Raw genomic sequence first — 23,167 nt, 5'->3', positions numbered from 1 at the left:
TTTTTTTTTTTTTCTTTTTTCTTTTTTCTCCCTCTGTTGCCCAGGCTGCAGCACAGTGGCACGATCTCAGCTCACTGCAACCACTGCCTCTTGGGTTCAAGTGATTCTCCTGCCTCAGCCTCCTGAGTAGCTGGGACTACAGGCATGCGCCACCATGCCCAGCTAATTGTGTGTGTGTGTGTGTGTGTGTGTGTGTGTGTGTATAATTTTAGTAGAGACGGGGTTTCACCATGTTAGCCAGGATGGTCTCAATCTTCTAACCATGTGATCCACCTGCCTCAGCCTCCCAAAGTGCTGGGATTACAGGCATGAGCCACTGTGCCCAGCCAGCCTACAGCTCACTTTCAAAGGATTTAGCAAGCAAACAAAGCAAGAAAACTTCTGAATTGTATGTATACCGTACATACACACACACACATATGCATGCCTATATTCATATGTTTATACACAAATATAAACACTTACATTGCATGGTCTGAATGTTTGTCCTTCCTCTTCCAAAATTCATATGTTGAAATCTTCACCACTAAGGTGAAGATTTCACCCCTGAGGTGAAGGTATAACATTCAGAGGTGGAACCCTTGGGGGATAATTAGACCAGGAGAGTGGAGCCCTTACGAGTGGAAAGGGACCACAGAGAGTTCTCTCTCCACTCTTGGCGAGAATACAATAAGAAGATGGCCAATGCACACCAGGAAGACAGCCCAGACAGCTCCTACCAGACACCATATCTACTGCCATCTTGACCGTGGATTTTCAGCTTCTAGGAATGTAAGAAATAAATTTCTATCATTTAAGCCATGCAGTCTATAATATGCTGTCATAGCAGCCTGAGCAGACTGTGATATACATACACACACACACACATGCACATATATACACATACACACATATACCCACACATGTACACACATGTATAATACATATACATATATGCACAACACACATATATACTTGCATGCACACATACACACAAATACATACACACATTGTAGCAGGACAAGTTGCAGATAAAACCCTTCAGACACGGAGTTAAAGAATGAAGGGCGTTATTCGGCCAGGAGCTTGGGCAAGACTCACGTCTCCAATAACCGATCTCTCTGAGTGAGCAATTCCTGTCCCTTTTAAGGGCTCACAACTCTAAGGGGTCCACATGAGAGGGTCACAATTGATTGAGCAAGCAGGGGTACATGACTGGGGCTGCATGCACCAGCAATCAGAACAGAACAGAATAGGACAGGGATTTTACAACGCTTTTCCATACAATGTCTGGAATCTATAGATAACATAACTGGTTAGGTCAGGGATCGATCTTTAACCAGGCCCAGGGTGCGGCACCGGGCTGTCTGCCTGTGGATTTCATTTCTGCCTTTTAGTTTTACTTCTTCTTTCTTTGGAGGCAGAAATTGGGCATAAGACAATATGAGGGGTGGTCTCCTCCCTTAACATATATACAGTGAGAACAAGCAGGGGTGAGGCAGGGGAGGGGATAAAAGGAAGATGGAAGAGTGGCCAAATTCTTGCTGAATCTAGGTGATGGGTTTATGGATAGTCACTGTACTATGCTCTTAGCTTTTCAAAAAATTTATCAAATTCTCTAAAAAAAAGAGAGAGAGGAAACAGAAAGGGCCTGTGGGCTGGCCCTCCAGGCCAGAGAGTATTTGGGCTCCAGGATTGGTAGGAGAGGGGCAGGCCCTGGATTTAGTAAAGCACAAGGTGGAAATGTAGCACAGAAGGGACCTTCTCATCAGAGGAAGGGCTCAGGTGGGCTGAGGGGCCCCACAAGAAGGCCAGGTCTATGTGGAAGGAGGACCAGCAGGTAACATGGTCACCTTGTGGCAACTGGCCCGGCAGCCTGAGACACAGGTGTGGGTAAGGTGGGTCAACAGGTCCTGTGGAGGCCCTGTCAACAATGCACTGTGTTGGCAGGAAGCCAGTAGTCTGCTCTCCCAGGCCAGGGCCCCTGCATGCTATTGCACCAGGCCTGCCCCTCCCCATCTCAAGGAGGAGCTACCAGGAGGTCCTGCAGGCCAGTGGGCATACCCTTTCCCCATCTGCCTGTCTGTCCCTGCCCACCAAGGCCCAGCCCTCAGCCTCCCATGCTGATCAGGTGCTGGGGAGAGGCAGGGCTGAAATAGAACTGCACTACCTCCATGCACTGCTGCTCATGCTGGGGCTCTAAGGCCAGCCTGGGCAGCTGGAACCACCCAGCCTTGTCTAGCCTGCAGCTCAGAGTGAGGCTGCAGGAGACATATCCTTCTCCTGATGCTGGGGGCTCCTCCCCTACAGAGAAGTCCCGCCCTGCCCTGGTCCCTGTATTGACTATGTTTCCAACTTCTGCAAACAATGCTTCAACACTTGCCTCTTATGTATATGCTGGACATACTTGGTTCTGCACCCTGATGATGGGCCTGAGTCACCTTGCCTTGGCCTTCTGCCTCCCTCATCAGTCCCTCACCCCTCAGGAAGAGTCCTCTTCCTGGGCAGGGGGCACTTTTCAAATACAAACCAACCAATCCAATGCTCACACCCTCAACCACCTCCTCTATGGGGCTGTCACACTCTGGCCACTATGAACTTGTCCTAATCACTCCAGGGCCAGGTATCAGACAATAAGGGACAGCCCTCCTGCCCCAGGCCCTGAAATTATTCAAACCACCCAATCCTAAACCTGCTCGCCCTGCCTTACCTGTCCTTTCCCACAGAAACCACAGTAAAAACTCTTGCCCACCACTCCCTGCCCCATTCTTCTGCCTCAGGGCCAACCCCAGTGTTTTCCTGTGTGACCCCTGTGGTCTGGCATGTGCACTTCTCTCCAGAACTGAGAGTAATAAACTAGCTTCTCGATGGCAATCATCTCCTGATCTATCAGCCTTCATGAACCTCAAATTTGCTATTAACACATGATATTTTAAAATAGTCCCGGCCGGGCATGGTGGCTCACGCCTATAATCCCAACAAATTGGGAGGCTGAAGCAGGTGGATCACCTGAGGTCAGGAGTTTGAGACCAGCATGGCCAACATGGCGAAACCTTGTCTCTACTAAAACTACAAAAAATTAGCCGGGCGTGGTGGCATGCACCTGTAATACCAGCTACTTGGGAGGCTGAGGCAGGAGAATCGTTTGAACCCTGGAGGGCAAGAAGTTGCAGTGAGAGCTTGAGATCGAGCACCACTGCACTCCAAGCCTGGCGACGAGTTGAGGACTCTCAAAAAAAAAAAAAAAAAAAAAATTCCCTTTCAATATTTTCTATATAAAACACTGCTTTAAGTTTTAATGTTTTTTTACCCCAAGACAGCCCAATCTGTACCCTACTTGGGTAGATTTTACAAGCTAGTAAAACAGCCCCTTTTAGAGGCTGAGCATCCCTGTCAGAGAGATCCATGGGGCCACTCCTCCATCTCCCACTGTATTCTCATGGCAGCTGCCACCAGAACTTCCAGGATCCTGATAAGGGGGACCACCTTGGCCCCTTCCAAGCTCCATCACCCTGACCCCCAGAGGCCTTCTCACCTGCACATTTGTTAGCACAGGTACTCAATGTCGATGTCCAGAGCAGGAGCCCAGGTTGACTGAAAGCCAGGAATGGCTATGAGCTGGGCCCCACTGGTGTAGGACAGGGCTGGGTCCACTGGGCTGGGGCTATCACGATTCACTCTGCACACTGTACGACACCTTTCACCACACTGCATGAGGAGGGTGCTGTGGCCTTCTTGGTGGATGAGAAGGAAGAATGGATGAGATGTTCTGTGGATTGCTGGAAGGGCTGGCAGAGGTCAGGACTGTTGGCCCTGCTGAGGGTTTCCTGCTGGGGGTGCAAAAGATCCACCACTCTGAGTCTAGCTGGGACAGAGCCCCTGGCAGGCACAGAAGCAGGGGGAGGCCTGGGGCTGGTTGCAGAAGACCTGGACACTCACTCCATGTGTCCTTGGGCATGTCCTGCCCTCCTTGGGCCTCAGTTTGCCACATAGATAGCAGGGTAGGGCAGGTTGTGTACTGCCAGAGCAGGGAGCCAAGCTGACTTTAGACTAGCCTCTGGGTCTGATTCCTCCTCTTATTCAGGAATCTGAAGAGACATCAATTCTGTTAGGCCCTGAAGAAGGGCCCTTCTCTGAGAAAGTCCCTCAACAGGTTTGTCACAGGTCCCCAAGACCACCCCAAGTTTCTGTGACTCTCTAGAGGAACTCACAGGACTCAGTACATAGTCATACCCACGGCTGAGACTTATTATTAAAAAAGGATACAGAGCAAAATCTGCAAAGGGAAAAGGCACATGAGGTGAAGTTGGAAGAAACCAGGCATGAGCTTCCAAGAGTCCTCTCCCAGCAGAGACAAGCAGAAGTCACTGGATTCCCTCAACAATGAGTTGTGATGACACGTGTAGAATGCTATCTACCAGGGAAGCTCATAGAGACTTGGTGCCCAGGGTTCTTATCAGGGCCTGGTCTCTGCCTGGCACACACCAAAATTCCAAACTCCCAGAAGAAAGGCAGGTGCTTAGCATGAGCCATGTTGTTGTACAAACAGTTTAAGTGCAGGGAGGATCCCTACCTTTTATATGAAGTTATTATCTGTACAAGAAATTGTTTGTCAGTCAAGTTCCCAGATGCCAGTCAGAAGCCAGCCTCAGGTGCTGTATCAGCTTCTGCACTGCAGAGCTCACAGCAACTGTGGTTTGATTCCAACTGGAGGGAAGATGAATAGACAGGAGAGGACAGAAACAGGGTGGTCAAGCATTCCAATTTGCCTGGGACTTGGGGCGGGGAAGGGTCAGGGAGCTTCCCAGGACATGAGACTTTCTATGCTAAAACCAGGATGGCAAGTGGATAAGTTTCAACATGTGTTTTGGAGGGGTCAAGTATTCAAACCACAACAGACACTAACTACTTAGAGTTAGCATAGACCTCACAAATTAAGGGCTCAGTCCCACAAGACTACCCTCACTTCAGGTACCAGTCACAAGTAGTGGGTCCCACACTATCCACACTTCTGTTTGACTTGGCTGCAAAGCAAGGGTTCCCATGACCTCCTCTTCAGATTTAGTAATTTGCTATAACAGCTCACAGAAGTCAGAGAAACACTTTATGGCCTTATTCCATCTGGGCTGCTGGAACAAAATACCATAGACTGAGTAATTTATAAACCATAGAAATATATTGTTCACAGTTCTGGAGATTGGGAAGTCCAAGATCAAGACACCAGCAGCTTCAGTGTCTCGTAAGGGCTCTCTCCTTCATAGAAGGTAACTTCTTACTGTGTTCTCACGTGGCAGAAGGAGAAAGGGACAACCATGCTTCCTCAGGCCTCTTCTATAAGGGCACTAATTCCATTCACCAGGGCTCCATCCTCATGACCTAATTACCTCCCAAAGGCCCCACCTCTTAATATCAACACTTTGGAGATTAGATTTGAACATGCAAATTTTGGAGGGACAAAATCAGATCATAGCATCTATGTTTACCAGTTAATTACAAAGTATATTTTAAAGGATTTAGATGAACATCTAGATTAAAAGGGTCTTAGAGGCCCGGCACGGTGGCTCACGCCTGTAATCCCAGCACTTTCGGAGGCCAAGGGAGGCGGATCACGAGGTCAGGAGATCGAGACCATCCTGGCGAACACAGTGAAACCCCATCTCTCCTAAAAATACAAAAAATTACTGGGCATGGCGGCATGCACCTGTAGTGCCAGCTACTTGGGAGGCTGAGGCAAGAGAATGGCGTGAACCCAGGAGGCGGAGCTTGCAGTGAGCTGAGATCGCACCATTGCACTCCAGCCTGGGCAACAGAGCCAGACTCCATCTCCAAATAAAAATAAAAATAATAAATAAAGAAATAAATAAATAGAGTCTTAGGGCCAGGTCCCAAAGGAAACTGTTCCTCTAATCACAACACTTCTGGAAGAATCTCAAGCCTCAGAGTTTCTGTTCCCATGGAGTTTGGGAGGTGACACCTTCCCAGCATGTGGATGCATTCACCAACTTGGAAGCTCTCTGAACCCCACTGTTTAAGTTTTTATGAAGTTTCATTACCTAGGTATAATTTATAAAAATCATTGGTTATTAGTAATGACAATCAAAAGAAGTGTTTTTATATGAGGAATACGAGCTTCCTCTAAATTATCGGGCCCAAAAAAGGCATGAGAAAGAGGCAGCAGTCACATCCCACTTCCTCCCTCTTGCTAAATCATCATCTTGAAGCTGCTTACTATGTGGACTCTAGACTGACTGCCCAAGTAGCTATAAATTAACCTAACAATACTGCATGCTGCACAACATAACTCATACCCTATCATTCAACAATGTATAGACATCACTAATCAATGTTATTTCTGTAAACCAGTGAGGATTCCTGACAAACAACTTTTTATCGGCCCCATGTCTAGTCCCCTTTTTTGCCTTTAAAAACCTGCTTGTAACAAAGGCTGAATGAAGCTCATATCCAAGGTTACTTGTGTGTGAGTCTTCTGGGCAGCTGTCTTCATTTTGGTTCAAATGTAAACTCTCCACTTTTATTAACTTTGCCTCAGTTTCTTCTTTTAGATCAACTGTAATCAAATCAATCTCCAGTTTCTCTCCTCTCTCTAGAGGTTGAGAGGTGGGGCTAAAAGTTTCAGCCCTCTAATCACATGGTTGGTTTCTCTGACAATCAGCTCCCATCTTCCAAAAGCCACGTCATTAGTGGCATAAACTCAGGTATGGTTAAAAGGGGCTTATGATGAATAACAAAAGATGTCACTATCACTCAAGAAGTTACAAGGGTTTTACAAATGCCCATTAATGATAGCCTGGATAAAGAAAATGTGGTACATATACACCATGGACTACTATGCAGCCATAAAAAAGAACGAGATCATGTCCTTCGCAGGAACATGGATGGAGCTGGAAGCCATTATCCTCAGCAAACTAACACAAGAACAGAAAACCAAACACTGCATGTTCACACTTATAAGTGGGAGCTGAACAGTGAGAACACATGGACACAGGGAGGGGTACAACACACACTGGGTCCTGTCCACGGTGCGGGGAGAAGGGAGAGCATCAGGATAAATAACCAATGCATGCAGGTCTTAGTACCTAGGTGATGAGTTGATAGGTGCAGCAAACCACCACGGCACACGTTTACCTATGTAACAAACCTGCACGTCCTGCACATGTATCCTGGAACTTTACATTAAATTAAAAAACAAATGAAAAACATCAGGATAGCAATTCGCTGGGGTGGAGGCATAAGAAAGAAGAGGAAACTCTCAGAAAATTGCAACTTGGTAATATTCTATTTCTTAAGTGGAGTAATGGGTTCACGGGTTTCTTTTTATAATTCTGCTTTGTAACTTTAGCATATATAAATTTATATATACACTATATATAAAGTATATGTAGCATTTTATGAAAACAAATGACGTTCTTTATAAAATGACTTAATGAAAACCTAAAAAAAAAAGTTACAAGGGTTTTAGAAGCTCTATGCAGAGACCACATATATATTTCTTATGTCACAGGTGGCTTTTAGTATATTCAGCGTTGTGCAACCATCCCTATTATCTAATTCCAGGACACTTTTACCATCCCAAGAAGAAACCTCAAACCTCACTCCCTATTCTCCCCATCTCAAGATCACATAGGTGACTCTTATCAATTCACCTATTCTGGACATTTCAAATATAAATGGAACTATACAATATGTGGCCTCATGTGTCTAGCTTCTTTCCCTTAGCATGTTTTCAAGGCTCCTTCCTCAACAAAACTCCACTAATTTGTCTAAAGTTTTTCTTTTAACAGATCTATAAATCTGTTGTAATATTGTCTTTTGACAGAAAACTTGTGAAGGATTTGGAGTAGAATTTGTGATAAATACATGGAATCTTAATTAACTGTTAACAGAAAAATCAAACTCGGTAAATTTCTTAAAGAGGTTTATTCAGAGCCAATGAGTGACCACAGCCCCAGGAAAATACAAACCCAAAAAGCCTTAAGTGGTCCCAAGGCAGTCAGATTATAGTTTGGTTTTATAACTATATTTATATTTATACCTGTATTTATATTTATAGTTAGGTTTTCAGGGAGCCAGGGGTTACAGGCAAAGACATAAATCAATGTGTGGAAGGTATACACTGGTTTGGCTCCAAAAGGCAGGATGTCTTGGTGTGGGGGGTTTACAAGTTATAGGTGGACTCAAATACATAGATATATACACGTTAGATGATAGATAAGATAGACAAGTTATAGGTGGACTCAAATACATAGATATATACACGAAATATGACAGATAAGATAGATAGATCTTTTGGTAGGGATAGATAGGGTCTCCCTATGTTGCCCAGGCTAGTCTTTAACTCCTGGCCTCAAGTGATCCTCCCACCTCAGGCAGCTTGACTAAGAGATTCTTTAATTTACAATTGGTTAAAAGAGTGAGGCACTGCGTAAAACTTGGAGTCAGCAGAAAAGAATGTTTAAGATAGGATGCCAGAATCAGCCACAATACACTGGGTCAAAAAAGACCTCTTCAGCAAGATTGATGGTCTGCAAGCTTGACTTAACCCTTGCCTTGCATGGCCGTAGGTCTTGTTTATAATTTGGTATCTTACTACCACCGTCTGTTAGTCTTATGATCTCTACTTTAACATTAATGTTGGTCAGTTGTCTAAATGCCAACAGGGGCTATAACAAGAGGTGTTCAACCTCCCTTTCCAGAATGGCTGGGAACTCAGTTTTTAAGGTTTCTCTGGGGTCTCCTTGGCCAAGAAGAGGTCCGTTCAGTGGTTGGGGGGGCTTACAATTTTATTTTTAGTTTACAAACACAAACCAAAGTAATAATTTATTTTATTTTATGCTTTTGTTTTGTTTTTGGAGACAGGGTCTTGCTGTCAACCAGGCCGGAGTGCAGTGGCAAGATCTCTGCTCACTGCAACCTCCACCTCCCGGATTCAAGCGATTCTCATGCCTCGGCCTCCCTAGTAGCCTGGGACTACAGGCGCGCGCCACCACTCCCGGCTAATTTTTTTTGTATTTTTAGTAGAGACGGGCTTTCGCCATGTTGGCCAGACTGGTCTCCTGACCTAAAGTGATCCACCCATGGAGGCCTGGGATTACAGGCATGAGCCACCGTGCCCAGCCAAAGTAATTATTAACTCCACAGAAAATAAAAGGCTGTGCAGGAAGGCAAATTAATCAACACCATATACAGACCTCGGATACATTTTGTTTGGGCTATCCCGCACTTTATTTTGTAATTAAACACCACTATTTAAAATCAGGAAAATTGCACATAAAATCCAGAATTCTAGACGTAAAAAAAAAAAAAATTGCTAGGTCTAAATAAACTGCCTGCATTTACTCAAGAAGAGCTTCAAGTGCAGCTGCAAGTGGGCGCTCTGGAGTTCCCCAGTCTCCACTCACTCGCCCTCCCAACCCCCACACGCCTCAGCATTGCCTATCCCACTCCACCAGCCCAGTCTTTCACCACCCTAGGAGCTCTCCTACGCCTACGCAAGCCGGGAAGGACAGGGGGACAGCATGGACAACAAAGGGTCGTCTCCCGCACTCCGTATGAGGATTAGGTACTGGTCGGCGGAGCAACCGAAGCCTTTCTTCCTAGGTTCTTTATCTTTTCTAAGTTTCCCATCACCTAACGTTCCACTTCACCCCTCAGCAAAGACGGTACCCGCCGAAAAGGCGTGGCCGGAAGCTGGAGACGTGGCTTCCGGACAGGCGGTGCGAGACTCACCTCGTTTCCGCCGGCGCTCCGAGTGACGTAGGAAGCGCGCCGCACACCTCATGGTTCCGGGGACAGTTAGGGCGGCGGATGGAGGTCAGCGGTGGTTCTCGCGGCGTAGGTCTTGTGGCACGGGGAGAAGGGGCGGCTGGGCGTGGGTTTCGAGGCGTGGCTGGGAAGGTGTCAGGGGTCTTGGGATGCGGTGAACCTGGGGAGCAGGCTGGGACGCGGTGGGATGCGGTGTGCCTGGCCGTCCGCTCGTTCCGTGCTGGCTTGCCAGTGCATACGCTTCCTGTCTTATCTAGCCCGCGCGGCTGGGCCTGGAAGACGCCGCCCCTGTTGGCCGTCCATGACCCCAGCGAGCCAGTTTTCGTGACTTAGTGCAAGTTGTTTTCTCTCTGCATTTTAGAACTAAAGTTTTGGATTGCTGTTTGCCTAAACGTAAGTCCGGTTCCTGGGCTTCCGTTTACTCCCCTAAACTGCTCTTAGGGATCTTAAAAAATCGGAAAGGAGGCTGGGCGCAGTGGATCACTTGAGGTCATGGTGAAACCCCGTTTCTACTGAAAATACAAAAATTAGCCAGGTGTGGTGGCGCAGGCCTGTAATCCCAGCTACTTGGGAGGCTGAGGCAGGAGAATCGCTTGAATCCGGGAGGTGGAGGTTGTAGTGAGCCGAGGTCGCGCCATTGCACTCCAGCCTGGGCGACAGAGCGAGACTCCGTCTTAAAAAAATAAAGTCGGAAAGATTTCTCCACTGTACTTAGGCTCAGGAAGCGGTAGATGTTGCGTATGGGCAAATACTCCGACTCTCTGAGATTTTTTTTTTTTTTTTTTTAAGTGGAGTTAGACTAAGCTTTTTACAGCTGCAGTAATCCCCTTATATAAAAATAAAATGTGCTGGCCATATACCAAGTTCCAGGAAGTGGTGAAAGTTCAAACGTGCATTCTGCTTTGGCAGAAATGAGGCCCAGGTGAACGTTTTAGCTTGCCCTTGTCACGTGTCTTCCCTGGGTCACTTAATCGCCGTAGGGAGCTAGAATAGCTAATAGATTTTTTTTTCTTTTTTTTTTTTTTTTTGAGACTGAGTCTCGCTCTGTCGCCCAGTCTGGAGTTCAGTGGCGCGATCTCGGCTCACTGTAAGCTCTGCTTTCTGGGTTCAAGCCATTCTCCTGCCTCAGCCTCTCGGGTAGCTGGGACTACAGGCGCCGCCACCATGCCCGGCTAATTTTTTTGCATTTCTAGTAGAGACGGGGTTTCACCGTGTTAGCCAGGATGATCTCGATCTCCTGACCTCGTGATCCGCCCGCCTCGGCCTCCCAGAGTGCTGTGATTAGTGATTACAGGCGTGAGCCACCGCGCCCGGCCGATAGAATTGTTAAAAGCAACATGACGGCGATATGTAACACATTGCTGGAGATGGCAACCTTGAGTTTGGCCTTGGAAGGATGAGATGTGTTTTAAAGGGCCTGATTGGGGGAGGAGGAGACCCGGATAACAAGCCCTGTAAGGTGAGGTGGAAGTGCAAGGCCTGTTTAAAATGGGGCCATGTGTTGTTGGGAGGCAGAAAAAGGGCTAAGACTGAGAAAATCATTCTGGGCCATGTTATGAAGTGCTTCTTATTATTGGTTCAGAGTTTTTGCTGTTAGAAATTTGGTGGGGGGGTTTTTAGTAGGCTAGTGATGTAATCTACCTTGGTTTCGAGAGGCTCACACCTATGTCTGCAGTGTTAAAATATATCCACAGAGGCTTTGGGAATGTGAATTTTTTTTTTTTTTTTTTTTGAGATAGAGTCTCACTGTGTCACCCAGGCTGGAGTGCAGTGGTGCAATATCAGCTCACTGCAACCTTCATCTCTGAGGTTCAAGCAGTACTCGTGCCTTAGCCTCCCAGGTAGCTGGGATTACAGGCATGCACCATGATGCCCAGCTAATGTTTGTATTTTTAGTAGAGGTGGAGTTTCACCATGTTGGCCAGGCTGGTCTCAAACTCCTGACCTCAAGTGATCCACCCACCTAGGCCTCCCAAAGTGCTGGGATTACAGGCATGAGCCACCATGCCTGGCCAGGTCCGTAATTCTTAATCCTGGTTACCCTTGAAATAAATTTAAAAAAAAAAAAATGCTGTCTGGGTCCTGTCTGCAGAGATGCCATCATTTAGGAGACCTTGGGCAGGACCTGGGAATCTGAATTGTTGAACCACATCCTAGGTGATTTCAAGTTACAAGGAGGATGAAAACCTTCCCACCCAGGCTGTAATGCTCCTGAGTTTTGATATCTGATGGCATTCTGTACTGAAACAAAAATCCTGTGAGATTTTTGCTTCAGAAAATACTATCACATGTCTATGGATCGTCAAGAAAGACTTAGTCTGATTTTACAGATAGGGTGGCTTTGACTCTATTTCATTTGTCAAGATTGTGAGTCAGAAACTGCCCCTGTGGTAGCCCCTTCTCTCTCCTTTTTCTCTTCAGGGTTTGGAATCAGTTGCTAGGAGTCTTGTCTCTCTGCCACCCAGGACATTATGGCAGCTCACCTGGTAAAGCGATGCACGTGCCTCCTGAGAGAAGCTGCTCGTCAGGCCCCTGCCATGGCTCCAGTTGGCCGACTGAGACTTGCCAGGGTAGCCCATAAGACTCTGACTTCCTCAGCCACCTCACCCATTTCCCACTTCCCAGGTTCCTTGGTGGAGCTGGTGGAGAAGGAACAAGCGTTTACTCCCTACATAGAGAACCAGGTGGACCATCTCATCAAGAAGGCCACAAGGCCAGAGGAGCTCCTGGAGCTACTTGGTGGCAGTCACCACTTGGAAAACAATCATGCGGCCCTAGTACTTATCCGGCTCTCTCACTTGCTGTCTGAGAAGCCAGAAGACAAAGCCTTGCTTATACAAGATGCCCGCTTTCAGCAACTTCTCTGCATGCTCAGCAGTCAGGTGGGTGCTGGAGTGTTGTCTGAGAGCATGGACAAGAGGAAAACAACCAGAAATGCTGGGGTCCACGGCAGCCAGTGCTTACCAAGCATAGACAGGGACCCTGCAAAGTACTTTATTGTGCTTTCTCTTTGTTTATCCTTACGAGAGCCCTGTTAGGTAAATATTGCTATGCTCGTCTTACAGACAGACAGCCGAGACGCTTAGTAATAGAAGCATGGGAAGCGAGCCTGGTTCTCAGTTCTTTGGGTGCTTTCTCCCTCACCGTATAGTCTTCACTTGTATTGCTCTCTGCCAGTGTCTGACTGATGGCAAGGCACTGTTCTTGAAGCCAAAGGAGATACAGCATAACTGATGGAAGGTCCTTGAAACTTGAGACAGACACGGGCATGATCTAGCCATGTTCAGACCCTCCAAGGATGACCATGGAGAGAGGCAACAAGACCCATTTGTGTGGCCCTGAGCAGGGCAGGTTTTCTCTGCTCACTGAGGGACTCCCTTCTTAGAGAGTCTTCCCCGGGGCTCCATGTACAAAAACAGGAGTACAGACTCCTGCTGTGGCTAAAGTGGCCCTAACTCCCTGGTCTGGTTTGGAAGGGAGGTGCTGGGGCACTGAAACCATGTTTCCAGTTGTCAGGTGTAATGAAGAGAAAGGCACTATCCAAGGAAGGAGTTGCACTGAGTGCTTTTCAAGCTGCAGGTTATAACATCAGTATAGTGGGATGTGGCCAGATGTTGCTTAATGAGTTAGAGTAGTATAGAAAATACCAGAATTCATCACATATAGTAAGGGGAATCAATAATGTCTCATGAAACTTTTGTTTTAATTATGTATATATTTGCATGTGTCATGTGGACTGGGGTTACAGTACATACTTATTTCTTGCTGGGGATATAATTCATAAAATGAACTTAGTTAGGCCCCCTTGTTATTTGGCTATAATTCTAATTGCTGTTTATTGACTCTTTACTCACATGTGATTTAAGAAAGTCTTATGATGAAAGTTTCAAAGTTATGAAACATTGTAACAAAATTATAAGGCAAGTATCTGTAATGTAATAACAGCTTTCTTTTTAAAGATTTTCCTGCTGTCCATGAAACCAGAAGGTCGACACCCAGATCTTCTGTAAGATTAGAATTTACTCCAGTACTTTCTCCCTCCTCCCCAGCCCTTCAGACAGCGGCTTCTGTTCCCAGGTCACCTCCTTGAAAGTGTGGTTTCTGCTTCCCATTCATAAGTGAAGAGACTGAACCTGAGGGTTCAATGTTGAGAGACTTGGCCCAGGAAAGGATGGAGCCACACTTGTTTTACCATCTGCTCTCCTACGAGGATGGAGTCAGGGCCAAAGGGCTCTAGAGCCACCCATGTTGACAGTCTGGGCCCTGTGGACACAGTACCTGAATAGCAGTTACCCTCTTCAGAAACAGCAGGCACCAGCAGAGAGGGTGGACTGTGGTGCAGGTTTGGATCCAGAACTATGTAGAAATAAGTTCACCTTTGTTTACCTGTGCAGCGGGGCTGATGGTTCTCCCGGAATGTTGGTGTCTCATAGGGGTGCACACAGAGAAGGATGCCTGGCATTTAGTAAGAACCTGTTCAGAGCTGCTGCTGGTAGCAGCAGCAGCTTGGTCATCCCCAGGAGGCCTCTGCATTTGGGTGCCTAGTGATACCAGGGGTCTTTTTACCCATATGTCAAAGGCTTTCCTGCAAACCTTTGTGCCCAGGTGCTCCTTCTTTTGCAGGCAGTTGAGAGTCTGGCGTGCTTGGGTGCCACATCCCTGGAGGGTAAAGATGGTGGTTCACTACCTCATGCTCTCCAGGGATTCCTGCTTATTGCAGCAGTTGCATGCCTAAGAAACTTCACATTGCCAGAAACTGTGAGGTTGGTTTGTTAGAGAACGGTTTAGGGGTTGGAGCTTCTCTGACTCAAAAACAAATCATTTTACTGGAGAAAAGCCAGTGTTTTTTGTTTTCTTTATTTTTGTTTCGTTTTGTTTGAGACAGAGTCTCACTCTGTCACCCAGGCTGGAGTGTGGTGGCACAGTCTCAGCTCACTGCAGCCTCCATCTTCTAGGTTCAAGTGATCTTCCCACCTCAGCATCCTGAGTAGCTGGGACTACAGGCGTGTGCCACCACACTTGGCTAATTTTTGTATTTTTAGTAGGCACAGGGTTTCACCATGTTGACTACGCTGGTCTCAAATTCCTGACCTCAGGTGATCTGCCTGGCCCAAGTTTTTAATACCTAAAACTTTTCATGTCATTGCAAGTAAAAGTCATGAATGATAACAAAACTGATCTTAGTAAGCCTAAGTGCCACCTTCTCTACCATCAGGTCACATCCATCAGGCCCAACTTTTTCTCTGACCTCTTGTATTGACTTGACAGCTTTGCTTGCAGCTCAAGTCTGCATGCCCACCACCCAGAGCTGTAGCCAGGACCATGTAAAAGAGTGTCTCTCTAATCAACTACATTATGTCAAAGCTTCATTGGGGACACTTGGAGAATTTCTCTTGCTACTCAGAGTTCTTGCTTACAAGCAATTGCAAATGACCTCAGCCACCTTGAGCAGAAATGTGCTATTTATTGTAGCCTAGAGGATCAGGCTCAGAGGTGTGCCCTTGGATCTGGCCGGTGCCTGAGGGTAGCTCCTGCTCTGCTGGTACTTGGCAGCCATGTCAAATTCAGTGCCTGCCCTGCCCATGGTAGCCACTGGCCCAGAAGGCTGCCACAGAAACACTGTGACTCATGGGCCCTGTTCCTGTGTCCCAGGCTCAGGGATAAATTTGGTTACAGACACCAAGCGTCTAGGCCTCGAGGTTGAGCAAGGCTGTGAGGAGCAGCAAGGCACCCTGGCCCTGTTACAACAGAGTAGGGAACTGATACTGTCTTCTCTGAAGAGTTGTAGTAAATGCACATGAAACAAGGTTCAGAGAGGGGGCCTCCAGCTCACACACAGGACTGACAGTGCCACATTACTTCTCCTGTGTCCTTTCCCTGCCTAGATAACCTCAGTCTGGCATGGTACCCTCTCGAGGCTGCTGCGGAGCCTCTATGCACTGGGCCTCCCCAGGACCTCCAAGGAGCTGCAGTCAGTGGAGCAGGAGGTCCGCTGGCGCATGCGGAAGCTCAAGTACAAGCACCTGGCCTTCCTGGCAGACTCCTGTGCCACCCTCTCACAGGAACAGCACTCCCAGGAGCTGCTGACTGAGCTTCTCATGCACCTGGAAAGGCGCTGGACAGAAATTGAAGATGGCCGCACATTAGTGACCGTCATGATGAAGGTGGGACACCTCTCGGAGCCACTGATGAACCGCCTGGAAGACAAGGTACTGGGCCTGAAAGCAGGTGACACCCAGTCTGCCTCCCCTGGGCTTTGGACTTGTTCTTTGGGTGACAGTTGTCTGCAGAGGGGTGCATTGTGTGCACTGGGATCATAGCCCCGGGAGCTTCTCTCTGGAGCCTCAGACATCACATGGGGTAGGACCAGAGGGCTCGGAGCTGCAACAGATGGTTGCCCTGTGGCTGCATTCATCAAGCACCACTTGCTCTTCCCAACACAGGTGCTTCCCTGATTGCACCTTTATCTTTCCCCCAAACCCCATCACAGCACAGTCTTGAGAAGGGGGCATGGCAGGCAACTCCTAAAGTAACACAGGTACTGCCCAGGCCTGGCTTCTCTCCTGGAGAAGAACTAGATTCTTCTAGTTCTAGAATCTCTAGAACTAGAACTCTCCTGGAGATGTGTTAACCCCTGTCAGCTGTAGCCCTGCAGTCAAGTCAAATTCAGCGCCCGTTCCTGTCATAGCGGGGGCTGGCCCAGATGGCTGCCACAGCAAGCTCCACAGCTCATGGGCCCTGGGTCGCCTACCCTGGGACCTGGGGATAGTTTGGCTGTGGACACTACTCCAGGTCCAGGGGTTCCCTGGGGTGGATGAGGAGGCAGACCCTGCACAGTGGTCCTGTGTTTAGTCAGCTCAGGCCCAGTTGCTGTCTCACAGGGACTGCACTGGATGGGACCATGGGACCCCTGCCCCAGCTCGTCCCTGCCACCCCAGGCCATTGAGCTGACCTCTGCGCGGCTGTGGTTGACAGTGCCTGGAGTTGGTGGAGCAGTTTGGCCCCGATGAGCTGCGGAAGGTGCTGGTGACGCTGGCAGCTCAGAGCCGGCGGTCCGTGCCCTTGCTGCGGGCCATCTCCTACCACCTGGTGCAGAAGCCGTTCTCTCTGACGAAAAGTGTGCTCTTGGACCTGGCCTACGCCTATGGTGAGCCCTTTGGACAGAACAGTGGAGAGAGGGGAGCTCTTGCCCTGCAGATACCTGCAGCCATGTCAAATTCAGTGCCTGTCCTATGCATGGTAGGCACTGGCCCAGAAGGCTGCCACAGAAACACTGTGACTCATGGGCCCTGTTCCTGGGTCCCAGGCTCAGGGATAAATTTGGTTACAGACATCAAGCAGCAAGACCTCGAGGCTGGGGGGGGGGGCGGGGGCCGCTGGTGGGATTGCTAACCCTCCCCAGCTAAACCCTGTGATCTACTCTGTCCCGAAGGCAAACTTGGCTTTCACCAGACCCAGGTGTCCCAGCGCCTGGCCGCCGACCTGCTGTCCCTCATGCCCAGCCTGACTTCTGGTGAGGTGGCCCGCTGTGCCAAGTCCTTCGCCTTACTCAAGTGGCTCAACCTGCCCCTGTATGAGGCCTTTGCCCAGGTGAGCCAGGGCCTGGCCCCAGCTCAGAGAAGCTGGCTTCCTGGCCATCTGCTGGGAACCATTGCCTTAGTCAGGAAAGCAAAGCCAGTCTGAAAATGCCCACTTGTGGGGGCAATTACTTCTTGCATTTTGGCTTATTTTGAAAGGGCTGCTATTCAGTACTCAAAAAACTGTTTGAGAACTGTTTCCTCTGTTCTTTCACTGACCATAAGTGCTTCCATCCGTTTTGGGGTAGCTGTAGCAGGTAGCAGCATGGCTGGTGAGGCTGAGAATCCACTCAGAACTGCCTCGTGAATCACTGATCTCCCCCCCACCCCCCCCACCCCCGCCAAAGTGGAGCTGTGCAGAAAGATGACACCTGCATTTGCGTTTATGTGTGACCAGTCTAAACTAAGTTGACTGGTTGGAGAATATTTCTAAAGCCCTTACCGGAAAGAAGCAGTTTCTAAGTGTCCCCAGCCTCTGTGGGTAGTTGCTGCCAGGAGAAGGAGGATCTAGGCCTGTGTAAGTCCTTCTCTGTGCCCAGCACAGCTCATGGGCCCCGGATGGAGGGTCCTCCCGTTGCTGCTGGCCACGCAGGCTCCCCTCAGACTCAGAGCTGGGCAGGAGGACAACGTGCTGGGCGGAGAGCTTATTCTGTCCATCTGCTATTTCTGACCTATCCAGCACGTCCTGAACAGAGCGCAGGACATCACTGTGCCTCACCTATGCAGCATACTTCTGGCTTTTGCACGTCTGAACTTCCATCCAGACCAAGAGGATCAGTTCTTCAGCCTGGTACGGCCTCTGGGCTCCCACTGCTTGACCTTTATCCTCCCCTGCAGCTAATCGTTCATGAACTGTCCTCCCAAGATCAGCTCGCGCTGGGCGGAGGGGGAGGGGCCGCTATGTGTGGCATGGGAGGGCAGGGGGAGCTGGCTGGAGCCAGGCATCCTAGGGATCACTGAGAACAAACATGAAATCCTGCTGTCTCACTGACTGCACTGCCAGGCAGCGCTGGGGGGTCCTGCCTCTGGTACTCCTTTTAATGCCCTGTTGATGCTCAGAAGCTCCAGTGGGCCTTCATGCTATGTGCCCCAGCTCAGGGTAGGAGGGGGAGCCTTGTTTATGAAGACCTCAGGACAGCCACAGAGGCCAGCAGGCCAGATGTGACCCCAGGCTCCCTGGGATTCTATCAGGTGTTTGCCTGGTATAGTCCTGAGAACAACCAGCCAGGGGCTGGGAGCACTTCACCTCTTGGATGTTCTCACCTCTCGGAGGACCAGAGATTCCTCCTCCCTTTTCCCAGGTACTCACTTGGAGACATTATGGGAGAAGGGATTTTGTTCCCTGCCAGTAGGTTGGTTGTAGTAAACCTAATCAAATGCCAGCATTCAGCAGCACTCTTCCTGCTGTCCAGAGTGATCTTGGAACATGAGGAAGATTCCTCGTACCTTCAAGCCCAGGATTGCTCCAGGCCTCACCAAGGTCCAGGGTTCTGCCTCTTGTTCCCCAGTAGCCTCCTCTGGCCTCATCCCAACTGGGCCAAGACCATATCTTGGACTGTGACTCACCCATGGCTGTTTGCAGCCCCTAAGGAGAGCCTGCTTTCTCCACCACACCGTATCCTTGCCCAGGTACATGAGAAACTAGGGTCAGAGCTGCCAGGCCTGGAGCCAGCCCTGCAGGTGGACCTGGTGTGGGCCTTGTGTGTGCTGCAGCAGGCACGGGAAGCAGAGCTGCAAGCCGTCCTCCACCCTGAATTTCACATCCAGTTTCTAGGTGAGCCCCTTGTCCTTAGTACTACTGGAACTGGGGAACTGCCTGGTCTTGTCTGCCTAGTGCCAGGTGAGAATTTGGGGCAGATGGAGGCCAGGGCTGTCACTCCCCCTTGCTCTCCATCCCCTCCCTGTGGGTGGCCAGCAGACTGTAACTCTGCTGCCTCCTGACCCAGAGAACTGGGCTGGGACTGGGTGTAGGGGTGCTACTGCCCTCTCATCCGGGGTCTCCCCATCTCTGGCCCCTAGACCCACCTCCCTCTACTTTCTCCTTGTTCCCTAGGGAGCCAGTCTCAGAAGGATCAGAACACCTTCCAGAAGCTGCTCCACGTCCACGCCACTGCCCTGCTGGAGTACCCCGAGTACTCAGGCCCCCTTCTGCCAGCCTCAGCTGTGGCCCCTTGGCCCTCAGCCCTTGACAGGAAGGTGACCCCCCTGCAAAAGGAGCTGCAGGAGACACTGAAGGGGCTGCTGGGGAGTGCCGACAGGGGCAGCTTCGAGGTGGCCACGCAGTATGGCTGGGTGCTGGGTGAGGGCTCCCCCTGGTTGGCACAGGGCCAGGCACTGCCTGAGTCTAACAGGACTCTTCTATCCCACCCCTTCTGCAGTAAGAACTGACCTGGGGAGCTGTAGGGTGTCAGCCTGGGCTCCCCACAATCCCATCTTGGTTCATCCTTTCTGTGGGGGTGTTTCTGAGGGATGTCCCCCAAGATGTTCTCATTCCACACTTCTGCCCCAGATGCTGAGGTGCTGCTGGACAGTGATGGCCAGTTTCTGCCCGTAAGGGACTTTGTGGCACCTCATCTTGCCCAGCCAACTGGGAGCCAGCCACCACCTGCAGGTGCTAAGAGGTAGGTGGCCAGAGACCTGTTGGCCATGGCCCCAGTAGAGGCCATGGGGGCACCATGGATGTTGGACTACATATTCTTTGCTTTCCCTCTTTCACCTCTGAGGGGCTGGGAGACTGGAAGCATGCCAGCCACCCCTTCTTCCTTCCAGGCTAGCTTTCCTGCGGTGGGAGTTCCCCAACTTCAACAGCCGAAGTAAGGACTTGTTGGGTCGCTTTGTTCTGGCCCGGCGACACATACTGGCTGCAGGCTTCCTCTTAGTGGACGTGAGTACCTCTTGGGCAGGTGGTCACTGCACAGGGAGAATCCCCAACCCCCACTAGAAAGGGGATCAGGTGGAACTGAGCCAGCAGGTATAGACACATGCCCTGCCCGTGGCCCCAGGCCTCTCCCAGGAGCCCAGGGAAGGAGTTTACTGTGGATCCTAGGTGCTCCAGCCTCCCGTCTAACCTTCCCAGCATCTCACCCCATGGGTGAACCCAAAAAGGCAACCAAGCCTGTTCATTCAGCTTTAAGAGGTGGGCAGGGTAGGGTCCATTCACAGATGAGCAGCTCGAAGCCCAGGAGGCTGCACAGCTGTTGGGGCTCTGAGTGCAGTGGCTCTGCCCCCTTGGTCAGAGCCTGTTGTCAGGAAAAGTAGGACCAGTGGGACTGGCAGGAGCAGAAAGATGCAGGTCCTGGGCCTGACTCTGGATTCATACCTGGGAGACCTTAGCTAAGATCAAAGGGGGCCACCTTCCCTGGAAAGGGCCAGTGAATGAATATGTGGCTTCATGAGCCACACAAGCGTTCTGTTTTCTTCTTTGGGTTGTTGAGAGGTTTTTAACTTTTTAAAGTTCAGAAGCCCTTCTTGGGCCTCCAAGTAGTTTGCAGACCTCTCCAGCACTGACAGTGCTAGCACCTCTCCCTGCCCGCACTGCCTGCAGTTCATGGGCTCTGCCTTGAAGACTTGGAGGCCAAGGGGCAGGTGCGCAGAGCTGTTGGTCACCAGAGGTGTTGGGTGAGGGGTCAATGTGAGGACAGCAGGCAAGCAGGCAGAGCCACTGGCTGGAAGGGATCCCTTTGCCCATGTGACCTGTCTCCCCTGCCTCCTCCTAGGTCCCATTCTATGAGTGGCTGGAACTCAAGTCTGAATGGCAGAAAGGCGCCTACCTCAAGGACAAGATGCGCAAAGCAGTGGCTGAGGAGCTGGCCAAGTGACTTGTGCCAGCAGCATGGGCCGCATGTCTCTCCGCTGGAGGTCTAACCATGGGTCAGCAAGGAGGGTCGCCATTGAGGACAAACCTCTGTGCAGGACCTTGGCCAGAGTGGGGAGGGTGGCCAGCTGCTCTGAGGGACAGAACATCCTCTTGTGTGTAATAAATCTTTAATTTTGGTGTTAGACCCCTGGGGCCTTCCCAGGCTTTGTCACCCTCTGCACTCTCAGCACTTGTCTGTCTGCTTTGGGGAGCAGGGCATGGTTCTCCAGAATCTGCCCTGTGCACTCCCCTGCCATGCCCAGCCCATGAGGGCTGCTTTCGGGACAGACCTGGGTTGTCACCTGCCTGTCTCTCCCAGCTTCTTCCCTTCATGTGTGCATATTCACATGTGCCGGCCTCTTGCGTAGGGGTCTCTATCAGCCCCAGAAGACAGGTGGAGTCCTAGAATTCTGAACCTCCAGGGCAGAGGAGCTTCCCAGGGAAGCTGATTGGAGGTTCAGTGCATGGCTGGGGGTTCTGATGGAGCTGTGGCTACTGAACCACAGCCATCCTGGGAGGCTTTCTCACACTTAGCTGAGTGAAGGCACCCTGACAGCATGTGGTGACAGGCGCGATGTGAGGGTTGGGTGAGCGCTTGGAAGGTGCTGGCTCTGGGAGAGGAGAAGATCCCACTTGGCTGACACCATGGAACCAAGAGCCAGATTCCATCGTTGTCTTCACCACCCTGACCAGAGCCTTGTGCTGTCATCTAGGAACTGGCTGCCCAAACGGTCTTGGTGACCTCCCTGCTGCTGCGGGGATTACCAGATGCTGGGAGGCAACAAGCTTTCTACCTTCCAGCCTCTGTTCAGAGACACCCATTGGCAGAACCTAACTAAATAGCAGTCGGGGAACTGGGTTGCCTCCCGCCATACAGAATAGAGAGCGGGACAGTGGGGTGGAGCTGAGAGTGTAGAGGCCCACCGCCCCCAGCACTCCAGGCTCCCCACCCTACGCCGTTTCCCCAAAAAGACCAAGTCTAGTCACTGCTCTGATGGTTGGCCACTCACCCAAGCATTGGGGTAGTTTCTGCTGGCTTCACTGGGCACCATCAGGCATAGGTGACCACGGTCCTTGTTTGCACAAGTTTTAGGGTTACCACAGGAGTGGTCCCTCACACAGTGGGAGGGGAAAGAGCTGCCAGAGATGATTTCTGAAGCAAGGAAGAGCATCTCAAAGTGGAGACAGCCAGGGCAAATGCCCAGGGTGTGGCATCAACTTAGTTCTTAGAGTGGGGTGCACAGAGTCTGCAGGGCTGAGACCAAGGAGCTGAAGGAGCCGGTTCAGGAGGGCCTGGTGTGCATCTAACCAAGGAAATAAAAGCTCATCCTTGGAGCCCCTGACTTTCATTTTGAGATAATCACAGGTTCCTGTACAGTTGTAAGAATCTGTGATTTGCTCAATGGCAGAGTAGGATCCAAGGTCACACCCCAATACTGACATGAATACAGGTCAAGCAGAGAGCATTTGCATCTCCTAAGGGCCCTCACATTGCGCTTTATACTCACCACCACCTCGTCTTTCACCACCAGCAACCGCAAGTGTTTGGTCATTCTAAGAGTGTCAGGGAATCAGGATGTGACTTCTGGAATTGTATTTCTTGACTTGGCACAATTCTCTGAAAATTTGAATTCTTAAATTGCATGTATCAGTAGTTTATGTCTTTTTCTTGCTGTTGCATCTGTTTTGTGCTTTATTCCATGATGTGGCTGTAACAACCATTTGCTCCCTTAACCCTGGGGAGACATCCTGGTTGTTTCCGGGTTTGGGATATTACTGATAAAGTAACTAGAAAATCTATGTCTAGGTTTTTCTGTAAGTTTTCATTTCTCTGGGATAAATATTCCCAGGAGTGTAACTGCCAGGTCAGATGGAATGTGTGTGTTTCTCTAAAAAAACTACCATCTTTTCATCTCTTTCTGATAAGTTGTTGATAAGTACACATTTATTTCCCATCTCTGGTGAAATGTCT

General features: G+C 49.8%; 1 protein-coding gene across 5 annotated transcripts; it reads left to right on the top strand.

The window, feature by feature from the left end:
* Positions 1 to 9,435: 9,435 nt before the first annotated feature.
* TBRG4 (transforming growth factor beta regulator 4) lies at positions 9,436 to 21,382 on the top strand. 5 transcript variants are annotated; one of them, XM_017880304.1, is made up of 12 exons: positions 9,742 to 9,831; positions 10,020 to 10,155; positions 12,184 to 12,644; positions 15,648 to 15,971; positions 16,738 to 16,909; positions 17,195 to 17,352; positions 18,019 to 18,129; positions 18,969 to 19,113; positions 19,393 to 19,638; positions 19,849 to 19,960; positions 20,109 to 20,223; positions 21,056 to 21,382. In XM_017880304.1, the coding sequence occupies exons 3-12, from the start codon at positions 12,234 to 12,236 to the stop codon at positions 21,155 to 21,157; spliced, it is 1,896 nt and encodes a 631-aa protein (XP_017735793.1). In that variant the 5' UTR covers positions 9,742 to 9,831; positions 10,020 to 10,155; positions 12,184 to 12,233; the 3' UTR covers positions 21,158 to 21,382. The 5 variants fall into 5 exon arrangements, with proteins under 5 accessions (XP_017735791.1, XP_017735790.1, XP_017735793.1 ...); XM_017880305.1 differs by having other exon boundaries at positions 9,767 to 9,810; XM_017880302.1 differs by lacking the exon at positions 10,020 to 10,155 and having other exon boundaries at positions 9,436 to 9,810.
* Positions 21,383 to 23,167: the final 1,785 nt, after the last annotated feature.

Source organism: Rhinopithecus bieti, unplaced genomic scaffold (genome assembly GCF_001698545.2).
Source record: "Rhinopithecus bieti isolate Rb0 unplaced genomic scaffold, ASM169854v2 scaffold_12484, whole genome shotgun sequence".
NCBI classification, from domain to species: domain Eukaryota; kingdom Metazoa; phylum Chordata; class Mammalia; order Primates; family Cercopithecidae; genus Rhinopithecus; species Rhinopithecus bieti.
Note: the sequence above shows the minus strand (reverse complement) of the source record. Positions and strands in the feature narration are given on the sequence as shown.